General features: G+C 31.6%; 1 protein-coding gene and 1 long non-coding RNA gene across 19 annotated transcripts in view; one reads left to right on the forward strand and one right to left on the reverse strand.

The window, feature by feature from the left end:
• The window catches only part of LOC122566179 (serine/threonine-protein kinase tousled-like 2), a 31,087-nt gene that overhangs the window by 5,465 nt on the left and 1,688 nt on the right, over nucleotides 1-23,934 (reverse strand). For 3 of the 16 annotated variants that reach the window (XM_043723056.1, XM_043723054.1, XM_043723057.1), the window contains exons 2-6: nucleotides 22,895-22,939; nucleotides 17,878-17,963; nucleotides 1,480-1,570; nucleotides 1,106-1,368; nucleotides 719-952 (exon numbers count right to left, since the gene is read on the reverse strand). In XM_043723056.1, the coding sequence (XP_043578991.1) occupies nucleotides 719-952; nucleotides 1,106-1,368; nucleotides 1,480-1,570; nucleotides 17,878-17,963; nucleotides 22,895-22,925 (705 nt within the window). In that variant the 5' untranslated portion in view covers nucleotides 22,926-22,939. Of the gene's footprint in view, nucleotides 1-718; nucleotides 953-1,105; nucleotides 1,369-1,479; nucleotides 1,571-1,732; nucleotides 2,008-2,033; nucleotides 2,328-2,447; nucleotides 2,672-3,964; nucleotides 4,227-5,418; nucleotides 5,548-17,877; nucleotides 17,964-22,894; nucleotides 23,175-23,934 lie in introns of those variants that run through there. The other 13 variants (XM_043723061.1, XM_043723053.1, XM_043723055.1 and 10 more) reach the window with 13 other exon arrangements.
• On the forward strand, nucleotides 4,974-21,834 carry LOC122566181. Of its 3 annotated transcripts, XR_006316425.1 has the most exons (5): nucleotides 4,974-4,988; nucleotides 5,486-6,355; nucleotides 19,643-19,948; nucleotides 20,028-20,183; nucleotides 20,283-21,747. It is a non-coding gene; the product is annotated as an uncharacterized LOC122566181 (long non-coding RNA). The 3 variants fall into 3 exon arrangements; XR_006316426.1 differs by lacking the exons at nucleotides 4,974-4,988; nucleotides 5,486-6,355 and adding an exon at nucleotides 17,965-19,552 and having other exon boundaries at nucleotides 20,283-21,834; XR_006316424.1 differs by lacking the exons at nucleotides 4,974-4,988; nucleotides 5,486-6,355 and having other exon boundaries at nucleotides 17,965-19,948; nucleotides 20,283-21,832.

Raw genomic sequence — 23,934 nt, forward strand, 5'->3', positions numbered from 1 at the left:
CACTATAAAAAATTTTTTTTTTAATTTTATCACTTTTGAAATATAAGACTATAGCCAAATACCAAGTCAAAGACGGCAAACATGCACACCTATTTTTAATTTAGAAATTGAAATAAATGGAAATAAACAATTTTAATGACTTAAAAGCAAAACAAAATTTATTAAATAAGGAGTGACATTACAAGGTAGCCTGCACTCCTATGATAACAAATGGATACAGCGCTACAGTCCAGTCAGAAGTTAGCTGCAAATTTACTACAAACATCTGACAAGAAATGCCCATTACGAAACTAATTTTACGAAATTAAAGTATATAAAAATATATAAAATGTACTCTCTTATACCAAGTTGCAATAAGAGATAATAAGAAAAATGTAAAACGTGAAATAAAAGGAGTAAATAATATTTGTAAATAAGATATCTTCTAATGAAAAGAAATGATATTACAAAGGAATTCAATTATTTTTTGAGAGATAAATAAATTAATTTTGAATATTTGTATGCTCTAGATACATAAAATTTCTTACATAGTTATTACTCCTAAATTATGGTTAAGTATTTGCTACATGGATCAAATTTTTAGTTTAAATTATATAACTCTTTTACCATTTATGAAGAAATTTTAAAAATTTGGACATAAAATTATACTATTTATAGCCATGATTTTTATGGGTCGTTTCTTATAAAATGCTTGCAGGAATTACCGAATTTTGCTTACATTTGGGGTGTTAGTCTTCGCTTGCCTGACCTGGCTTGTCCTACTGAGGTTGGTAGGCCTTACCTGCACCTGCTTGCTGACCATCGAGCCTGCAGGTTGTGTTGAGGCTGGTGGAGGAGGAGGTGGAGGTTGAGGATGAGGTCTTGGCGGCTGCATCAGTGAAGAAAATTCTGCCACTGAAGAATTGGGTGTTGTTACTTGTGGTGAAAGGAGTTGTTGAGGCGATGGTGGATACTGTTGAAAAATAATTACACAAAATATCAGAAAGGATGTAAAGGAAAAAGTTACAGAGTCATAATTATATTATGGAAATGAAAAATTCTATGTTAGAAATGATATAAGTAGTGTATGTCTATGTATCTATATATGTATACTTTTTATATTTACCATAGGATATCCCTGTTGAGGTGAAGGACTTTTAGCACCCCCATGCCGAATGGGGCTATTACCCAAATGATGCTTTGAAAAATACTCATTTATTTTTTTATTTTCAAGAGCAGCAACAGATCTAGACCCCTTGCTTCCTATAGGTCCCCCAGTAACTCCCCCACCTCCATCATCAGCTTTACGTTTCCTTTTCCTTTCCGAAGGAGTTCTTGGTACCTTTTCTGGAGTATTTGGATCTACCTCCTTATCACTATGTGATGAGCCTAGTTATTGCAAAATAATGAAGCTTATAAAATATTTTTGCTATTTTTAATTTATTTATTAGTTGGAAGTTCATCTTTATCATTAAATAAAATAAAAATATACTGACTTACCAGTGCTCATGTTCGAGTCTTGACTATGAACTGACTGACCAGAGTTTACAGTTGATTGAGGTGCCATCTGAATTTGTGACCCAGCAGACATCTGAAATGAAAAAAAGAGAAAAAAATATTGATATAAAATAATAGCCGAAATATTCTTATTTGCAGATATTTCAACAAAATAGAGAAACGACCATTATGATGGTAAATTAAGATAATAGTCATTAAAATATTACTATACAGAGTAAAAGCTATTATTTCGTACAATTATTTATATCGCAAAATTTAATATAAGCTTCCTAGAAGAAACAACATGGAGAAAAATATCGCAACGCGAATCAAGATTCGTTACTTTCAGTAGAGGTTACACTTCGAAAATCATACCGGCGTACAAAATACTAGATAATAAAAATCGCATGTTATTAAGACACGATTTATTATATAGAAGGAAACTTAGGATAGAGAAAGACTAATAAGAAAAAAGAAAAACAAAGGATGTGCAAAGGAGAAAGAAGTAGGTTCAATGGGAAATGAAAAGAGAAAGAAGAGAATGAAAAAGACAGTACAGGAGAGAAAGAGAGAGAAGTGACACCTTCCAGGATAGCCTATGGTGGAGCCCCATAGTCGTATTTGCTATTTGAGCTAATAGACAGTATGTCAACCATAGGCACGGTTTCGCGCACAATTTGTATGTAAATGACAATAGTACAGTATGAACAAAATGTCCAATATATGTTTAGAGCTAGAGGAATCACGACAAAATGGAGGACCCTAACAGAGGGGAACGACGGAAGGGCAGGGAGTTACGGAGCTATAGAAGAGGTAAGAGGAAAGGCGATGGAAAATGGAGAGGGGGTGGAAGTAGAGAAACAGAGAGAATGGGAGATACAGAAGGGGGGTAGGAGGTAAGAACTCGATGGCAGAGGAGTGGTTAGATTGGGAACCACGGACGCGCTCCGCAAGGGGGCAGTTTTACTCACTGTTTCACATCCGAACTCTGGTCAGGTCGGATAGTTAACTGACTTTCCTATCGTACATACTTTTCTGCATACGCACCAAATGTAGCCGCCAGGCAAACTGCCTTCAATGAACAACAACGATAACCGCGACGACACATACGTCATCCGATTTGTGACGTCGATTCTTCGATAAATTACGCACTCTTATTATTATCATCGGCGGCGTGTCAGCCACGTTTACTCCGCGCGCGGTTAAGAACCCGGATTAATGGTAAGTTCTCATGGACGCGGTCACGCGTTTGCGCGTTTGCCAGGCGGAACGCACACGTTCGAATTCCACGCTCTGTCACTGATGTGCACACGTTATTATAATTAAAGGTATCGCTGCCACAAGGCATTGTAAATATAGATGAATCGTTTATAAGGTTACACTTCTGTCATCTTCATTTTATTCGCCAGTATTAGAAGTATTTCTTTCATACTTCAAAATTTCAGATTTACTCAAATTCATATTGTTCATTAATCATTAAATGTGTACGCATTTGATATATAATATATTAGTATGATAATCGTAAATATAAGCAAGAGCATGTAAACTTGAGTATCACAAAATTGCAATATATTTATTGAATAAACGAAACACTCGCATTCTACTTATATAGGTATGTTTTCATCTTATTGAAAATGTAATGCTTTGCTATCTTCATATGAGATTTTTTAGATTTTATCAAAGTGAAGAGAAAGAGCCAAATAAAGCATATAAACAAAGCAACAATAATAATATCCTTGAATACTTAAATTAATTGAAATATATTAAAACTGTATGTACTTAAAAGCGTATTGTATTAATAATTAATTAAAATCAAGATATAAATAATAAAAAATAAAAGCACAATTTTTATGAAAATATCACTTGTCTTCGAACTATTAGAAATTAAAACTTATGTTCAAATTTTATTTAAATGTCTAAAATCGTATTGAATTTTAGGGAAACAAGTGTAAGGAGATATGTACAATCGTAGTATATGAATAAATATAATTTCCTTCATGAGATTATAGAGTAACAAGATTGTTTGAAAATAACAGCGGACGTGTGAAGCTTTAACGTAATACTCATGGTATACGCTCATCCTTACTTCATCACAAATACTACGAAGTAGAAGTAAGAAGATGAAGAATCGAAATTCGATTTAAATTACAGTCACACATAGGTTACAAATACCGAAACCTATGCCTATTGCAATGCAGAAAACTTATGTGTATCTAAATTAGGATAACGATGAATTACGAAGGTAAGGATTTTATGGCTTACGGGTGATTCGTTTCACTTTCTTGCACTTTACTGAACATGCCAGCAATCCAACAAAAGATAGGAAACTTCCTTATCGATGGATCAATGTCTGTGCCCGGAACTGGGCTAGAGGGCCGGGGAATCGTTTCTCCGGCAGCGATTTGCCTTTAAGTTAGCTTTGCTATGTGCGCTTGCGTTAGTGTGCGTAAGCAAGGAGGTTACATGGGAAGTAGTAACATATACGAACCCAGTGAATCGGGACATGCGGATTTTACAGTACACTCCTCTATGCCTCACGACTTGACCCTTCTATGAGCATAATCACCAAGTCGTATCGAACGATCCAAACGCCACACGTAAGCTATCCTTTGAACACTCACGAAGTTGGTTCACTTCGTATCTTCTTCAACTATGCAGTTCCTCTTGTAAAAGCGGCGTGCAGTTAGCGCGCCGGGTAAACAGCAACAGCACCAGCAGCAGCACCAAGTGCCGTCAATGGCCACGATAAACGGCATTACGCGTACGTTTCACGGGCCACAAGCGAGCCAAAAACCCCAGCGTAGTCTCGCCTAATCGAAACGGAACTGGAACTGTCCGACCACCGTACTGTTCGCATACTACTACCTAGCGGAGGTTTCTCTTTCTCTCTTTCTTGGCTGCTCTCGCACTCCCGCTTTCCTTGCCTCTCTTCTCCTCTCCTATGTACGGCAAATGAGCAACGCGCGAGATTCCGAGATGCGGCAAAAGGTGCAACCTCCACCTCCCCGCGACGGCGCTACTGCCCAACGATCACAACAGACAGGGAAGAGAGAAAGAGAGAAATTGCCGGAGTGCGAGAGGGAAACCAAGTGAGATCGAGAGACCTGCGAGAGGAAGCAGAGAAGAGGAGAGGAGGAGGAGAAGGAGGAGGAGGAGGCAAGCAGAAGTTGGCGAGCTTGGTGGAAAGGGACGGAGGACAAGTTAGAAAGAGAGCTAACTGAGTGACGGAGAGGTTTTGTAGGGGTAGGGTCAGGAGAGGTAAAGGGGAGGAAAAGGGAGTCGGAGGGAGGCATATGAGACATTCCTTCAGTGAACGGGTCGACCGAGTGTGAGTGCAAGCGAGCCGGTAAAATCGATGTGGCGAAGTGTAGCTGTGCCACTACGGCGTGCAAAGGGTGTGCTGTACCCTATACGTGATCAGTAATTTGCCTTGTGACGTTGTGTCGTACAGTCAAATACATTACAGTATTAGGTGTTCAATTTTATGTATCGACCAAATCAGATACGTCTATGTAATAAATATTCACTATGTATCTAAGAAATATAGAACAAAATGTTTTTTTCGAAGTAAATATACGCATATGTTCATTTTTTAATGTCGCTAACATAAATCAAAATTAGGCATTAAACTGTATATATTACGGCGACGTAGTACTATTTTATATATAATACAATATGCCTGTGCATAAATACATATTATTTATTACTTCCTCCTCATTTTCATTCTTCGCTTATTTAATTATTATATTATTGTTCTTATAATAGATATAGGATTTTAAAAATTATGTTAAGAAATTTTTTACATGTATCATTATACTATAACATATTTGAAAACCACTAAGCATTTGAAAAATTCTTCCGACGGCATACAAATTTCTCAATAAAATTTCGGTATCGTAATAATGAAATGTCGAGATTCTTAATGCTGGCAAAAGTACATACCTAATGCGTATATATAAACCTGTCGAAGCACGCTTGAAGTTAGCTGCAACATTGTTTTATTTCGTAGGATCTTGTACTGACTTGCATAGTCGTATTAAGTATCGTGTATTGAGAGTGGCACCTGCCTCGGAATCAGAAGAACAGAGCGCCCTCACAGTGATTTTACTAGTTACGCTCCTGAAATACGCCGTGCCGACGTGTGTTTCAGCCAGTGCGAGGGCGTATTAGCGAGATGTAGACCTAGTGGTGGGGATTGAAAGAACGAAGCGTACGTATGAGATGACGGCTCGACGAACGAACATAACTGGTCAGACCGGCGACCTGGCGAGAACGCATAATAGGTTTAGGTTGAATCACGCAGCGTTTCTTGCTATGTAATCGCGTTTTTACAGTGTTACAGTGCAGTTCTATGCTATTTATCATAGTGTTTAGTTTTCATTTTATTTTTACGATCGTTTACTAATTGCTCACATCTGGATACATTATCAGTACAATTTGTCGATTAAAAATGGTTGTGATATCTTATTTGTGTGTTCATAGTTAGAAGAATGTTTTTGAGCGATTTTATATTCGCATATCTGTGATTACTATGATACATTTTTTTTTGTAATTTAATATGTTATTGTTATTTCGCTATACACAACTTGATATTGTGCGCACTTGATATCGTGATTTGAGATTATATCACTTTTGTTATTGTTATCACTTTTATTGCGAACTTTGATAAAATTACGAAATATCGAAGTGCGGAAATCATTACTAAAATAGTGTCAGCGTTTATGCGTGTCTTCTGTTTTCTGACGGCACAGTTGAACAAGACGACGAAATAGAAGTATGTACCTCATACTATCGATGCGATACTCAGACAAGGAGCAACGTTGCAATATTTCGGATACTGTGACAACATCGCATCAACGCAGTGTTTCCATTTCTCGATGTATGTACTGAATAGTTCTAGCATATTTACTTAACGAACGTACAGTTCGTTCTCAAAAATGCGCTTTCTCGAATTAGAATTTGCGTTGAAGAATTTTCACCATGTGTTCGATATTAGATTTAAGCATACGTGATTCTTTGTAATAATCAGATTTGTAATAAAACTATTAAACTCAAGAAATTCATAAATTAATGTGGTTTAACAAGAATATTTCGATAATACAATAATATAGTATATCTTTAAAAGATGTTTCGATTATTTTATCACATAGCTAATTGCATAATTAATCTAACATTTGGTTAAAAGATTAGTATAAATATACGATTAGCATAATGAATAAGGGGATTACTAGATATTCGAAAAAATATTTTGATTTCTAAGTAGTCTCGATACCTTTCAAATAAAATAAATGTTTTGATAAAATGTCATAATATTTCTAAATATTATAAACTTCCTCTTCGATATTAAATTTTAACAATTTAGGAGGTACACGTGACATGTATAGACATCTTGACATAAATATAAGCATGAAAAATAGGAAAGAGCTCAAGAGCACATTAACGTAAAAAAAATAAAGTGAAGGTAGATACACGTTTAGCTCCTAGACCTTGCAATGCCATTCGATTGTAGAAAACAGTGGCGACAACAGCCAGCAATGTTCGACGTGACGGCAACACAGCAATGACTACCCCCACTCTTTCATGGAAGGAACCACTGTTTTCCCCTCCATGTGTTGCCTTAGCCCCCTCCAATGAACTCCCAATAGGTCGCACGCTCATTAGCCCAGTCGCGCACGATTCTCCCTCTCTGCCCCGTGTAGTCGCATGTCTCTGGCCGATCAGCTGGTCGGCCACGCGGCGTTGCCTCGTTGCCTTGGCTTGCGCTTTGCTCACTGTTCACAGCCACGCGGTTTTCTGTGTACACCGTTTCAGGAAAAGCTAGGTATGTTCCGGTGCCCCGTGTAAACGGCGTGTGCGCATTGCACACTACGAGTTCTCATCATTTTGCTCGGGTTAAAATATCCTTTTAAATATAGCGCAATCGTTACCGAATATTTTTATTAATTTTAAATTTTCAACATGCTTATTTGTTTATTTATTTAATTTTTAAAATATTTTCATAACCGCTTTTAAATGCTGTTTGTTACCTTCCTGATGGTGTACTATTCAATGTATTATTTTAAATGATAATTAACGATAGCTAGATACTTTAATATAATTTTGAAATTTTTTGCTTTATAATACATTTTATAATACATAAATTTTGATTTTATAATAAATCAAAGTTGTTAAGAGTTATTGATAAAATGATACAAACAATTTTTAATCTAGATTGGGGTTAAAAGTCTTGCCACGTATATTCCAGACTTTAACTAACTTTTACTTATTCCGTTGTTTACAATATCTTTCATACATTTTAACTCTTTCGAAACCACCGAGACTATTTCCAAGTTGCAAGATAATTTTTTGAAAGACTGATACCACGCATTTTTCTGAAATTACGCAGTCCTATTGCAACATAGAATTCAATTAATAAATGGGATTATGTAATGCATGCAATGAGTAATAGTATTTTCATTAAATATATCACGAGAATATAGATTACATAATGTATCTACGAAAACGAGGGAAGCGTGAAACTGTCATAACACACACACACACACACACACACACACACACACACACACACACTCTCTCTCTCTCTCTCTCTCTCTCTCTCTCTCTCTCTCTCTCTCTCTCTCTGATAAACAATAGGTTATAAAAATAAGTAGCATTCTTTTCCTAAATCTAAATTACTGAAAGCAAAAGTAAAACAATTAAATATTTGAAAGTATTGATTACTTGTAAAAATAATAGCTACATAATCTCATGGAAAATGTGATAATCGATCTCGCAGATTATTAAATAATAATTAAAAAATACTTAATTTAATGATAGCAAACATGATGAGTCTAAAATGACCCAAAAAACGTAACGTGTTCAAATAAGGTTCAAAATGACTGATAATTCTTATATTTTTAATGACTTTCCAATATTTTTTCAAAACTATGTATCTTTTCGTAACTTTTCTGCAAATATTCGCAAGTAATACTCATAAATGAGTTGTATATAAGGCCAAGTAAAAAAACTAGATAGACAATTGATGGAAATAATTATTAACATAATTCAATGAGAATATCTGTAGCCTTACATATTTAAATTTAATTCATAATATTTTCAAGTAATGAGTAGGTAATGAGTCTTCAAAAATATATTCTGTCAAATGTAATGAAACCTTAACATTCAATAAATTTCGCAAGTTGTTAATTGGATTCAAATCCAGATTTTGTGCTGCTAATTCAAGTAATTTGATATTTAAATCACGAAAAATCTTTCTTAGAATGCTTTTGTGTACTTCGAATCATTTCGTTATGAAACGAATTCTTCGTTACCCTGCCAACCGGAAAAGTCGAGTTAACTCGTTACTTAAATTTTCAATCTCTTAGATGCAATAATTTCTTTACTTATAAATGTTATATTTTTTAGTGCGTTGTTTTATTTCTGCTGAAAATAAATTATATCATATTTATATTTGGAAGAACTGACTTATTGAGTTAGATTGATTTGTTTTTAAGTTAACTGTTAATTTTATGATTATAGAAATTTCTGATTAGAGGATGACCCGGTTATCAGGTCCACTTTCAATAGTTTTTTCTAAATTTTCATTTATTAGTTATGATATATTTATCTATATTTATAATTTTATCTGTAAGTATTAATATAAACTTGAACATAAATTCCTATGTTCATGATTTAAATATATATATATACACACTATGTTTATTATACGTTAAAAATTATTGTGCAGTAATAAAATTGTTTTATATACATACATATATACAGATATATATTGGAATTATATTATTATTTTATTATATTATTATTTATTATACTATATAAATATATATATATATATTTATATAGTATAATAAATATATATGGAATTAAAAAAAGTGTCTTTGATAAAAGATCAACGTGTACTTTGATATATCACATTATTTTCTTTTTTTAATATCGATGATAAAAGAATGATATTTTATCAATTTTTTAAGTATAATTACTGTGATAACTTTATATAAAACTGATGCAAAATTTTATTAGTGATTTATACAGCATGATTTATTTGTTATATTATGTATGATATTTAAAATAAAACTTAGGGTGGGGCTCAAATATATGAACCTTAACCAAATACTAAACTAGGAAGATCAGTAACGATCGAATGCTCTAGTTCTTCTACGTGGCACTAGATGGTTGTTGGTAGCGACCTCTTTATTACGGTCAAAATCTGTTTCCTTGTCGATTAGTAATTTTGAACAAAATGTTATAGATTGCAATAAAGTTATATTTTAAAGATTTTTCTTCTATTTTCTTACTCGATTAATACAGTTAAAGTACACATTACTGAAGAGATAGTGGAGACAAGTGTTTTGATATACTATTTAATATAGAAAAATTATCCGTTATTATCGGTAAATATATAGGAAATCTCTCAGAAATTACAGAACTTATAAACTTTCATAGGGAATTCACTAGAAACTCACAACGATGTGGTAACTCTGAAAATTCTGTTAACACTAAATAACTAATGTACCGAATAATTTTTTAGAACTTTATATGCAACGCACTTCTCTTCGAATTTCTTTAACATTTGTTAAAATTTTTTATTCGTATAAAAAATGGACGCATTTTCAGAAAATAATTGCAATTGAAGAAATCAAAAAGGAACTAAATGATTGTATTCAAAGATTGTATTTTAAATTACTTAACTATAGTGTACGTATAACAGATATATGCTGCTATTTTCATGATATCTTCTTTCAACTACAGTAATCAATGAAATAATTTGAAGAGGACTAATTCCAAAAAGATTTAAAGACAACAATTTATAATAAAATTATAATAAATAAAGCTTATAAATACTTATGCATGTGAATAATTATTTAAATATGTATTTAAATGCTAGAAAAATGAAACAAGTGACTATGTAGACAAGAATAAAACGTATAAAAGAAACAAATAGATAAAATTAGAAGTTAACAATAAGAAGACAGACGAATGATGTAATGATGGAAGAAAAAGGAAATATGTACATACATGCATATGTCTATTTTTCTTGTATGCACAGATATCAACGTATCAACAGTCGGCGAAAGGTGTCCAATGTGACGCTAGATGCGGACGGTAATGTAGATTGCGGGTTGAATTTTAGGTGTCGCCCCCTTTTCCGTGTTGTATCATAGATGAAGTATAAAATAAATCTGACATTCTGTGTATTTTTGTGTTACTCGGTTTGGGTCTTTGCGAGTACTCTTATCATTTTCATGTCGTTACCAACATTACCGATTTAACATCAAATAAGATTAGAACACTTATAATGATATAAAGTTAAAATTAACTATAGTGAATCACGTGTTTTCAAAATAAAATTTGGAGCATATCACCGTGTTTCTTCAATATCTTACTAAGCTTCATCAACAGCAGAATATCATGAACTGTTATACTAAAAATTAATAAATTATATACCTGAATCTTATTAACTAATCTTTTATTAAAATTACAAAATCCCAAATATCCGTTTCTAAAATAGATGATCAAAGTGAATACTTTTATACGAATCTTTTCTTTAAATCCTAGTAGATGATTTTTTGTGAAAAAATAGAGAAAATATAATACTACATTTTTTGGAAATCAAGTTGCGCACATTTCAAATGAATCTGAGCATAAACTACTTACTTATTGTTAATATCAAAATCAAAGTAGATATCTTTCACTTCTACAAATTTTATCGTATCTACCGGATATCCAGTATTAGACCAAGCAAAAGTTAGCATGGTTTAATAAAAAGCATGTTGAAGTAATTCAGAGTTAAATCCTTTTTTCCAGATTTAGTCGCACATAAAAGTCTACTTTAGTAGTGAGAAAACGAGTGATATTGTCGACCTTTAGTCCTTTCGTATTTCTTTAGCAATTATTTAATATAGCTCTGAATCTATGTTTACATAACATTTTTTCTTATTTATATCCATAAAATACTGGCAACGTTTTGCTAAAAAAACTTAAAACAGCCTGTATATAATTTAAGTAAAAAATTCTTATTACAAATTTTAAATCTTTATGACATTTACTTGATTGAATTGAAGGAAAGGGAACTTAAAATTTTGTAATTTTAATAAGGGGTGTTTATGCTATAAAAATTACATATATCTTTTGATTGCTAAGGTATTTGTGGTAAGGCTACTTGAGTGTATTAACAATACACAGTATATAGATTGAAATACATAAAGTGTGACAAGTCACTTTCTTCAAAACCGTTACGCATATCGATTTTCAAATTAAATGAACTAGGATAATTATTTTGTACGCAATAAATTTTGTAGTCTTCTAGACTTGAATTTTAAAGGTTCGATAAGTATTTATAATATGATAAATTAGAATAATCCGATTATTAACGATGTGAAGTTCAATTTAAAGTTTTAATATCAGATACGTATGAGAACCAGTAAATATGAGATAGTAATTCGTGAAGAATACATTACGATACCAGTTTTGCAGAGTAGATCAGTATGTAAACACAATAGTCATCGAGAAGAAAACTGAAATATCACTGATACAAGACAGGACGAAGTTACAAGCTTTTGAAACTCGAAAAGGTTCTAGGATCGTTGAACACAGGTCTATCTATACGTGTTTGGTTCTCAAGGTTGGTAGGTAGGTATGTATAAACCTTCCATGCAATGTGCGTAGTACCTACTTACTATCGAAAGGATCAATACGGGGGACATGCACCAGCAACTTGCTTGTTTTCATGAATCTCCCTCGCTAAGACTGTTGGTTACGAATCAATCTAACCCATTATACTTTTACTATGAAAAAGATACCTTCTTGCTTTAATTTTTGATAAGTCGTATGATGACGAACTATTATATGACCTTCGTGTTTTATATTAACTTAACATAATTTCCTCTTTTAAATTTTTATTATTCATTTCCGCAATTCTTAATTTTTTAATGAATTTCGTCCAATTTCATCGATCTAATACATTATCATATAGCGCAATTATTTTATGTACATGCGTATTATTTGAATGTGTTAAAATCTAATTTAAGATTGCCAAATTATTTGCATATTTTATGAGTTTTGTGAGCGTTATAAATATAAAATGCATCTTGCATTTGTAAATATAACCATTTATTGTAACTGAAATTATAAAATTACAGAACTAATAAACTCAGTCAGAACAAGATATAGGCTAACGAATTTATTTTCAAAAAGAAGAAGTACACGAAAGGATATACCCAGAGATGATTCGCGTATCCTTTAACCTCTCTGATCTCCGGCATCCTATGATCGGTCTAGTTCGGGATAACTCGTGTACATTCGTAAGCCTTGACCGTTCCGGAATATGTCGAATTTTATAAATGAAGAAGTATTCTTATAGTTATAAATTATGGTCGTAATAATATTAGGGTTATGCAGAAGTTAATGAAACACACGGAATTAGAGAATTTAATCTATTTTTTTCTCGAGAAGACTAAAGAAAAACCATTAAATACGTACACCACACTTCTTACAACCGTAAAAATTACTCTAAAATTTTCAATTTTTGCACAGTTACGAAATACAAGATATGACATAACAAGATCTAATTAAAAGTATACGAAATCAAGCAGTCAAGTATATAATCGAATGTCACCATGTTCTTGGACACCGTGTCTTTTTAGATTGTTGTAGTCGCGACCGTTACCTTATCAAGGGATGATACCACCCTTGTGTGACCACGTCTGCCGGACACGTGGCAATAAATCAGAACGAATGATTATGATATGAGCGAATGCGGGATTGAAATTGCGTGTCACATGTCTCTGGTTGATGATCGAACAGCTTTATCCGAAGGAACTATTAGATCATCCTGAAAATTTCCACGACATTTCCGTATCTAGTTTTAATGGCACATAAATACCTATTTCAAGCATATCAACATAGCCATAATTTAAAGGTTGGTATCTTTTGAAATAATTGCCTGAACGATTACTAAAAAAACAAAAGGTAACAATAGAAAGAAATTTATCCTTTTCGAACAACACTGTAATAAAACGAATAAACGAATTGATCAATTTTCCACTAGAATAAAATCTTCCGTGAGTCCCTTGTTGCAAAAATCAAGACAATCGCTGCCTACCTTAATCCTTATCATCGTATCACTTTCATACTTTACATTTTATTTCTATCTACAGGGTGATCCACGAATTGGTTGACTTCTTTAAATGACACTACGTAGCTTTGACTACATACCGTTGTAGTGGACGTTAAAACGAGTTCAACGACCTGTTACTATGACTGTAAAGTGATACTGAATGAATGTCGATTTCATCAAAGGATATCGTTAAAAACTATTTTATTTCCATCACATTACACATTTCAACATGATGAGCTTCAACACGAAAAATATTAATTATATGCATATTACAAAAGGAGCACAAACAGCCTACAGAAATAGACATGCCTTATTTAGTATGATATTAAATGTTTAGAGAACGTTGGTTGAGCATTTACGGACCTATTTCTTGACCACCTTTATCCTCGATTTGTTCCCATTAAATCTTTTTCTGTAGAGTCAGCTACAGTCGATGGTCTACGCTATTGCAATTTATAACATTGATTATCTAAAGCACCGAATCCGAACAGCATGTCAAGACATTCGTTATAACAGCATTGTAGGAGCAATCAATACAAATTTACTGCATCTTTCGAAATCATGTTTACAAGATTATGAGCTACAGTTAGAGCATTTATTATAATAGGACGCACAAACGTACTGCAACACTAAAGAAGGTGCGTTTATTTCTGTACGTTGTTCATCTCGTAAGAGTCCTTCTGTGTGTATGACTAACATTTTTCTTGTTGAAGGCTAACCATTTTGAAATGTGTAATTTGATCGAAATAAAATTACTTTTAACGACAACATCTCTGTTGATGAAATCGATATTTCAAGATTCCGGGTCATTTCAAGGTCATAGTATAGTAGGTCGTTTTAACATCAGCTACAACAGTATAAAGTAAAAAATACGTAGTGTCATTTAAGAAAGACAAGGCGGCTTTAACCTTTTATCGAAAAAAAAATTTTTTGGAAATGTCTTATATTGAAACTTGTAGTCGATTGAAAATTGATTAGCTTTTATTTAAAATATTTCTTTGTTGGACCATTGGAAGTGTCTGAAAAATCGTGGCGACCGTTTCGAAGATCGCTCTGTATATAATGCCCATAATGTATACATGAATTGATCACGTGCGAATATCTTTTAAGAAGACAGAAAATTTTCTTGGATACAAAGTTCATGTCTAATATGTAGCGTTATAAACTAGATATTTATAAGATACGTGTGATACTTTATAAATATCATATAATATCGAATAAATCCTATCAGCACAACTGTAATTCCGAGTGCAAAGGGTTAAGAAAATACTTCATCAAACTGTGCTCATCATTAATGACGAGCATCGTGTAAACACTTGTTCAATAATTTATTGTCACTTTATCCCCTGACCTGATCTTAACGTCTAGTTTGGTAAACATGAAATCAGTTATGATCTGAACCACAATATGAATCATAAAATGTTAATATGAATTAAAAGAGATATTCTCAAAGATAACTTATAATATATAATATACTTGATAATCTATTTGTGAATGAAATTGCAGGAGAAGATTAGAAACGGCAAAATCTATGTGTAAATTTCTTTAACAGGTAGTAAACAAGAAAAATATTAGTCTTGATAATATGTTGATAACTGCAGCAAGGAAGGTTCGAAACTATCGATAGCTGCGTTTCAAGTAACATCCGCCGGAGGCGAGCAGTGTCGTTAATGGTAGGTAGGAAGTAGAATTGCGAGAGAAGGGGAGAAGCAGAAGGAACGGACGTGCATATTCGGCTTCTGTAGGGAGCATAATACAACCCGATACGATTTAATACGATCCGTCATGATTCGGCACAGTTGTCACAGCTCTACCGAATGATATGAGGCGTTGTATAGGAATAAATTGACCGCTTATTTGTTCATTAATATTATTTTAAAAAATTAGTTAAGGCAATCGTTTGAAACTAGAATAAAAAAAGAAAGAAAGATTCGTAATACTTAGTAGTTACGAAGATAAGAATTCCTATTTGAAGATAGTTTCGGTAAAATTCGACAAAAGGCGGCAAGTTTGAAGATCTGTATCTTTCCTAACAATTCCGATAACAGCAAAATAATGACAAACTCCCTATCTTCATATGAATTACAATATACACGCGAATAAAATTCAATTGGATAAAATTTGGATTTAGTTTCGATAAGATTCCGTACATCGAGTAGAAAAACGATCAATTTGACGTGGAATGGCTCATACAGCTTTACAATTATTTATAAAACTTTAACATTAAGTATCTTATAAACTATTGATCGTCTAAATTGCGAGTTCTCAGTGTTTTTATAAATGTTGAATTTACACGTAAGAGTTTCCCTATTATTGCCATAATCACGCCTTCTTAGCTTCCAGCTAGCTTTGAAGATTTACAAGCTTTTCTTTACATGGAATAGTATATCTCTTCTTTATCTTTTCTTAGTGTCTTTTAATTTTAATACAAATTAAAACGACCTTTGGCGGTATTATTACGGTTAGACATTTGTACACAGTTTAGGTCTCCTCACGCGTCACTGTTATAAGATAAAAGGAGGTCAGAAATAGGTTAATAGTTCAAAAGTACAAGCCAAATATGTTGGCCGGTCAAGGTCATTTCTCTATCGTCGATTCACCGTATCAACGAATCTGATTTAACAAAACCTACAAGCGTGGTAGTTTGACGAACGAATTACAGAAGTGACTTCAATTTTTCTTCTTACGACAATATACTATCTTATGCGTTACGAGGCTCTTCATTTGTTAGTCTGTTTTTACTTATAGTGTATGCTTCGTCTTTATATTTACGATGAAAATAAAACTTAAAAAAAGCTGGGAGAAAAATGTCTGGTCAGTCTTTACATCAATACAATGCAGTGCAACGTGAACTGCAGAATTTATAAACAACCCTGATATATACACCTGACTATGTATTACAATTAGAGTTCGAAGATACATAATGTAAAAAGGCCTGGCAATAATATATAAGTGTAAAGCTCTATAAGTGAATTTCACAAATTACAAGCTATCTGATTGCTCTATTCGATGTGAGATAGCATTTGTCATTTGCTATTATGTGAGAGGGTTTTGAGTATCTACATGATTAATGTCCATTCAGACTAAATAATGCATTTATTATGTTATAATGTGATCTGATTATGTGTTATAACGTAATGCTACTAACTAAAATTTCGTTCAAATGAATGGATTCATAAAGATAAATGCGGTTTTACCGTATTTACAACCTAATTCGACGACCTTAAACCATCGAACGAGCGACCAACATAACGTGATCCTTTTTCTGAAAATGAATCGCTATAGTGAAACAACCACTATTATTTTTTCTAAGATAGAATTCATTGGCTGCCTAAATGGAGGGAATAAACGTATAGAAAACGAAGAAAACTGTTTCGAAATTTAAGACCTACTTTATTTTTTCTCTAAATAAGTCTAAAGCTTAGTATAAAAAGGGCAGCGAATTAATTTGTACACTAATATACTAATCTCCACATAATATACGATATCGTGCTCCAAGAGGCAGATTAGGGTTACATCGGATATTGCGACTCGAGACATCCGTGAAAGTCACCCGTGCAACCATCGTCACATAGTCTAGGAATACAAGGCGGATCAGAAGGGAAACTGGCCCTTGCAAACTCTCGAAGTTTCGCAAATGTTCGACTGCACGATATAATCCAAGCTTGGTAACAGGGTGGTACACCTGAGACGGAGAATCTCATATCAAACAGCGAATTGTGAACGTTTGCAAAAATATACATAGAAATAAATCTTCACTTTACATTTCACTGTAATTGATGTATGTTTCGTTAAAAACAATTCGTTAAATATGTATTTTTTACTATTCATTTTTATTGCACTGTTGCGATAATAGATTGTAATATAGTTAAACTTTCGATTAGAAAAATATATTTTACGAAAGAAATTCGATGGTCGATCGTGTATTTTACAGATTTACATAGGACAATCTGCAGTTTGCTAATACTTTTATTCGTCACTGTATTCGTTTGCAAAAACAGTCGCTGTGACCTGAAAGCGGATTCGTCTGCTCAGAATATGTAATAAGTTTGCTATGACCTAATGGTGAATATATGCTCTCAGTAATTATCACTTCAATTTTAAAGACACACAAATTTTTCCACCTCATATAATGTCGAAAGACATTATTATTATATTGAAATGATCTGCCTTTTATCGACTTATAATATTTGTTAAATATGCAAAAGGAATGAACAGAAAGGGAAACAATGCAGAAGAAAACAAGAGAAAAGAGAAAGAAAAAGTACAGGCGAAAAATAGCTTACCCGTGCTCCGAGAAAGCGGGCCTCCAATAACTCCTGCTTCCTTGGGTCCAGGGTGGCCTGAAAGTGCTCCATCTTGACGCCAGCGCCTGAAAAAACACATCGTGGTTATTAAATCAAACTGTATCAACTTGATGAGAATTCTTAAAGAGAACTGTTTAAAGAAAATTTACGGATTAAAAGCAAATTTTGTGGTTCGAAACTAAATTAAAGTTTCGGTAAAAATAACATTAAAATAAAGCAATAAAGAAAGTAACACATTTTAAGCATATAACAATTGGCAGGGCAGACAATGAAAAGGAAATAGCATATACAAAACGTACAGTAATTCATAAAAATATTTGAACACTTAGAGTTAGTAGGAAACTTTTACGAATATGTTATGATATTACATACATAACATATTGTATTAAGTAAAAACCATTACCATTATAGCGATGATAATGAGTCATACTTCATTACAGCGCTAATTAAATTTCAAAAAGCTTTACATAGCATGCATAATATGCTATTCATGAAAGATTTCCATAAGTATCCAAATACTTTTGCGAATTAGTGATAATGAGTGCCAATTTTTGTTAAATTCTGATATAAAAGACAATTTAAACAAATATTTGATGTCTACTCCCTCCTTTTTTTCTTTTTTCTCTTTCCTTTCCCTTTCTCAAAAAAAAAAAGAAAGAGAAAGAAGAAAAAGAAAGACGAAAGAATGCTATATATGGAAACATTTTGTATCGTTGAACAATCTTCGGTTTTGCTTCGTTTTTATCCTCATTCAAACAGAAAATATTTTCTATGTTGATTATGTCGTATTTGTTTAATAAACTAGAAGGACTTGTCTTTAATTCGTTGAGTTTGCCTATTTTCCTAATGTGTACCCTGATTTATGAAATAATAGAAAGAAAAGAATTTGATACACATCTTCATTCATTAACGCAAAGTCTTTAATATAAGGAAATTGTATCTTATTGTTAGTTACCTGAAATATTTGAAATAAATGATGAAATATTTTTTTTTAGATTTATAATTAGAAATTTTAAAAGTTGAAAAATATTACAATTTTTTAACGTAAAATAGTTCCTTTTCTTTAATAAATTTAAATGGATGTAATAGTTATTCGGTTATCTTTTCTTACGATATCCAAAAAGGAATAGAAACAAATTTTTAGGGAATATTGAGTAATATTTTGAATATTCATATCTTATCTCGGGTTGCTCGCGTGTTAAAAATATTTGGAAAGTGTAACAGCGTTGTTCTAGAGTTAATATCAAAGTAGTAAAGTATTTAACTACTTTTTTCACTTTTGACACAATATGGCACCAGATCCATTTTCATGACTCTATTGCCTACCTTACTCACCACTTCACCACCCGTCAACCGCGAACCTACTCTACCCTTACTCTTAGTCCTTCTCAGAAACATAATCCCTATAATTTTTACCAATTAATTTACTATCAAATTCCGCCATTTTCACACATCTCCTTTCCAATTAAAATAAACAAGAGCACAAAAGGTTCAATAGATATCACCCACATATCCAATTACTCATCGTTTAGTTAATACAACTTGTGTATTCGCAGTTATTATTTTAAGGTTAAGCTTTTGAGGAGACAAAAATTATAGGTAGATTTTTAATTACGTGATTAGTTAGCAATTTAAACCTTCCTGTTGTTCAAAGGTTTGTTACATTTGTATTAAATATAATAATTTCATACCTGTACATACTTTTCTCCCAATAATATTAAAGTAAACTAAATATATTTTTCAGATGGCGCTGCTACTTAATACAGAAATAAGAACTTTAACGTTAACCTTTCTCAGATCAGACTGCAACCGTGAAGAAATTAGTCTGATATGCTACTAGTAATATCGGTAGCATAACACAGCTTTGTAACTAGGCAAATCTCATTAATAACGAATTAAAGACTCAATGCGATATTTACTGATTTGATTTTTATTAGATAAATGTCTCCAAGTTGGTAATAAGCTAATAACGGTGGAAATCAGCCGGGAGTGATGCAGATGATAAAGGAAATATACGAGAAAACAACAAATAATTACGAACAATACGAATGTATGCTGAACAAAAATCTTTGTTACAGATGACACACAGTACTGTGCCATTAATCCGCTGCTGTTGATTTTATTCTTAGAACATTCGGAAAGAGATTGGCTGAGAAACAACGAAGATGGGACTGGAAATTCATTTGACTGTGAAACTTGTGATCGACGTTTTAGCAATTGTCGATGAAGATATCAAGAAAATCTTCAAATCGTTAAAAAGTTACTCGAAGGAAAATTAGCTCGGCGTAAGTATAGATTGTTATATGTTAACAGTATAGGAGAAACGGACCTATTGTTAGAAGTAGCAGAGTGTTCTAAATACGTAAGTATCTGGTTCTTTTCAGATGGCTCTTTTTCATTACCTGGAAAAGAAGAATATATCTCTTGGACGTGTTCATCAGCCCAATGTTACTTTATAGAATCGAGATGTGACGACAGTAAGAAAAGGACGAAATGGCAATAGGATTGTATAGAAATATTCCAGATTACACGTGGAGATTGGAATCAAGCATAGCGAGAATAGGCATACAAACCAAACAGAGAACCGATAAGTATGCATACTGATCATAGTTAAAATGAAAGAAAACAATGATTTAGGATTTGCCTAAAAGAAGATTTGAGGGTACAAAATGGCAAATCTTTAGAATGGGAAACAGAGTCTGTTAAAGCTTTAGAACTAGGAATAAAGCCAGCGTCATCTGATCAGGAATACGACATCCTAGAAAATAATGAAAACTAAAAAATGTAATGGAAAATATATACGAATATATAAAAAGATGTTTAGATTATGATTAGACTACGGATATTTATGCAAAACATTCTTATAGACACAAATAAAAAATTTCGATTTGAATAGAAGAGTGTTACTCTTCAAATATAGTAATCTTATATATTATATTTTTGCATATCTTCACTTGTCATAAATGCATACATATCTGCATTTTAGTGATAACGAAACGTTTAAGCGTCATAAGTTTTTGAGGAAATGAAATATCGTGTGAAGTATTCAGTATTCGATAACTTTATCTTACTACTTTTATTCGCAGAATAACTTAAGAAATTAATTCATGGAAAAAATTTTCCAATTTACAAAAAATAGTGCAATTAACATTTTGTGAAAAAGATTCTACTACACGATTATAGAGCTCGTCAAACAGCACGAAATTTTCCGTTAAGATTTTTTCTAACTTCATTTAGAGGAGGGATAATTATATATATATATATATATAATATATATATAATATAATTTGGCTGAAATGTTAGAATTCAAAAGCATTATGTGTTATGCATTATTCCCAAAATATATCATTCGACGAAATCATACATTTCAGTTTAGTCGTTGTTATTAAAATAGTATAAATTATGTCACGCATTATGAGTGAATACGTGTATGTGTACATATGTATATTTAACAAAATTTCAAATGGCATTATACTTTATTTTTTGCCCCAAGTACAGCGCATAAGGCGCATTTTTCCTGAGATGAATAAAAGATTGCATGAATTGTATTATAATAACTTGTAACTTGGATGGTAAGGTCGGAATATTCGGCCTAAATATTCGATATATAAAGTAATTGTATCAAAATATTTATCTATAACTCTTCATAAAATACAGAATGTTGGATATAAAAATATGTCTCTTTTTACCATTTTTTACATATAATAGGAATTGTAGGTATATTTGTTAACTGTTACCAAATACATACATAAACATACATATAAGACTGAAATACTATTCAATATTTTCATTGAATGTAATTATACTTTTGAAAATGTTAAATAACTTCATACAAATATAGTATGTCTATACAAAAATTAGTGTACATTGTTTCAAATGATAATAAACAATTAAAAGAGCAATAGACAGCAATAAAACATTTCTTTTACTTTATTAAAAATTCATTTTTTTTAGTCATTTAAAAAAAGATCTACCTGTCCACTTTTATTAAATTTAATTATGCAATCTTATGCTCAAAATGAATACTTTTATTTGTGCATTCAATTTGAATATTTAATTTGACTTTAAGTTTTTAACAAATTTTAACTGAGACCTTTAACATCATATCTCAGTTAATAACAGAAAAAAAACTTGAAACATTCTCATATTATATAATCAAACCAACAGTTACAATTAACAATTGTTGCATTAGCATAATAAAGCAAAAATTTCTTGTATATTTTTGATAATTTGGTTTCATCATGCTTGACATAAATATAACACTTGTTGGAAATAAATAAAGAGCATTGGAATAAGCTTAGACTAATTTTTAGGAGCAAAAGATTGTATAATTATATTTATGTCGTGTATAAAGCTTACTGTTAATGTCATTTATGATCATAAACATGCCATATTAATTTCATCTACATATACGTATAGATCATGACAGTATCAGCCATGACATGACATTAATAATATTAATTTTTAATTTGTGAATATCTAATATAACATTTTTATATTGCGAGCAAATATAATATATTACATAAAAGAATAAGACTTGCCATGCTTTATAGGTTATTAAAACATATTTATAGCAAATTGTTAACCTACTAGTTATATTGTAGTATAATAAAATAACAGTGGGACTCATAGTATATTATCATATATCATAGTATATATTCTATGCACAATACTTTATTTTATTTATCAAATTAAAGAAAGTGTAAATTGCAAAAGTATATTTATCATCTCCTGCTTTCTAAAAGCAGTATTCTGCAGAATCCTGATTACCACTGACATTTTAATGATAAAATGTAAAATTATAATAAATAAAATGTGTAATTTTATAATTTACTTGTAATCATATTTTTTTGTCATTTTCTTGTTACTGAAATATAATATAATAATAGATGTTTCAATTTCAGTATGCTAGTAACTTCATGCAATATAGTAGGGTGTTCGTCTAACTTGGATTAAAAAATGTGTACTCACATAATATAAAATTTATAAAACTTACCACCACCAGAATTCCAACAGTTATCAGTCATCCCTGTTTATCCATCTGTAAAGTTGGCACTACATTATTACACTGACATCCAATTTGTTCTATTATATCACATCACAAATATATTTGTCAGGTATATGCACTTTCGATGCACTTTTATCTGTCTTGCAATCTTTAAATAAACTCCTAGCTTCGTTGAGTCTTCTTACACCAATGAGAGCAAATATTATATTAATAATTTCACAACACTTTTTGCACACAATATCAAATACATTAAAATAATTGTAGATTTCTATATTCAATAAAATTTCTGTGACTTATCTCTTTAAATATAATATATTTGCAAAAACTATTTTATATAACGCTTAAGTAAATGTACCAATAATTAAATGTAATGTATCGACATATAATTACTGAATTCAACAATTTTCATTTATTTTATTTTTGATAAAAACTATATTTGGGAAAAGAATGGTAAAACTTTTAATATTATTTAATATTAATTGTATACCATATCCCTTTTGTATTTCAATCAGATACTCTAATGCATTATCTTATATATACATAATATTATTGAATTTTATTAAATAAATTCAACTGAAAGATGAATTATTTTCAAGGTATAGGCAGAGCGTTGGTATCAGATGCACAACAAAATATTGTTAGTTAAAAATTGGAATCACTACAAAAAGAAATTAATAGCAATAATTATCTAAAACATTAGAGATTTTTAGATAAATTAATTTCCCAATTTTATGATAATATTTTAAGTGTAAATTTCATACAAAAATTTAGTATAAACATATGTACCTGTATAGAACAATACTATATCATTCCAAAAATCTAAAATCACAATTTAAATATAATCTTTTAGGTAAAACGACTCATATTTTTCTTTTTCTACAGTGATAAATTTCTTGAGTAATAATCTATATTGCTATATAGTAGTAACAGTTAGAAAAATGACTGCCATATTAACCCCAAGTATATGTTAGGCAAACAAGAACACATCTGAATGAGGGATGATTGGTCAAACGGCGTAATAAAATATA

Source organism: Bombus pyrosoma, linkage group LG3 (assembly GCF_014825855.1).
Source record: "Bombus pyrosoma isolate SC7728 linkage group LG3, ASM1482585v1, whole genome shotgun sequence".
Classification (NCBI taxonomy): Eukaryota; Metazoa; Arthropoda; class Insecta; order Hymenoptera; family Apidae; genus Bombus; species Bombus pyrosoma.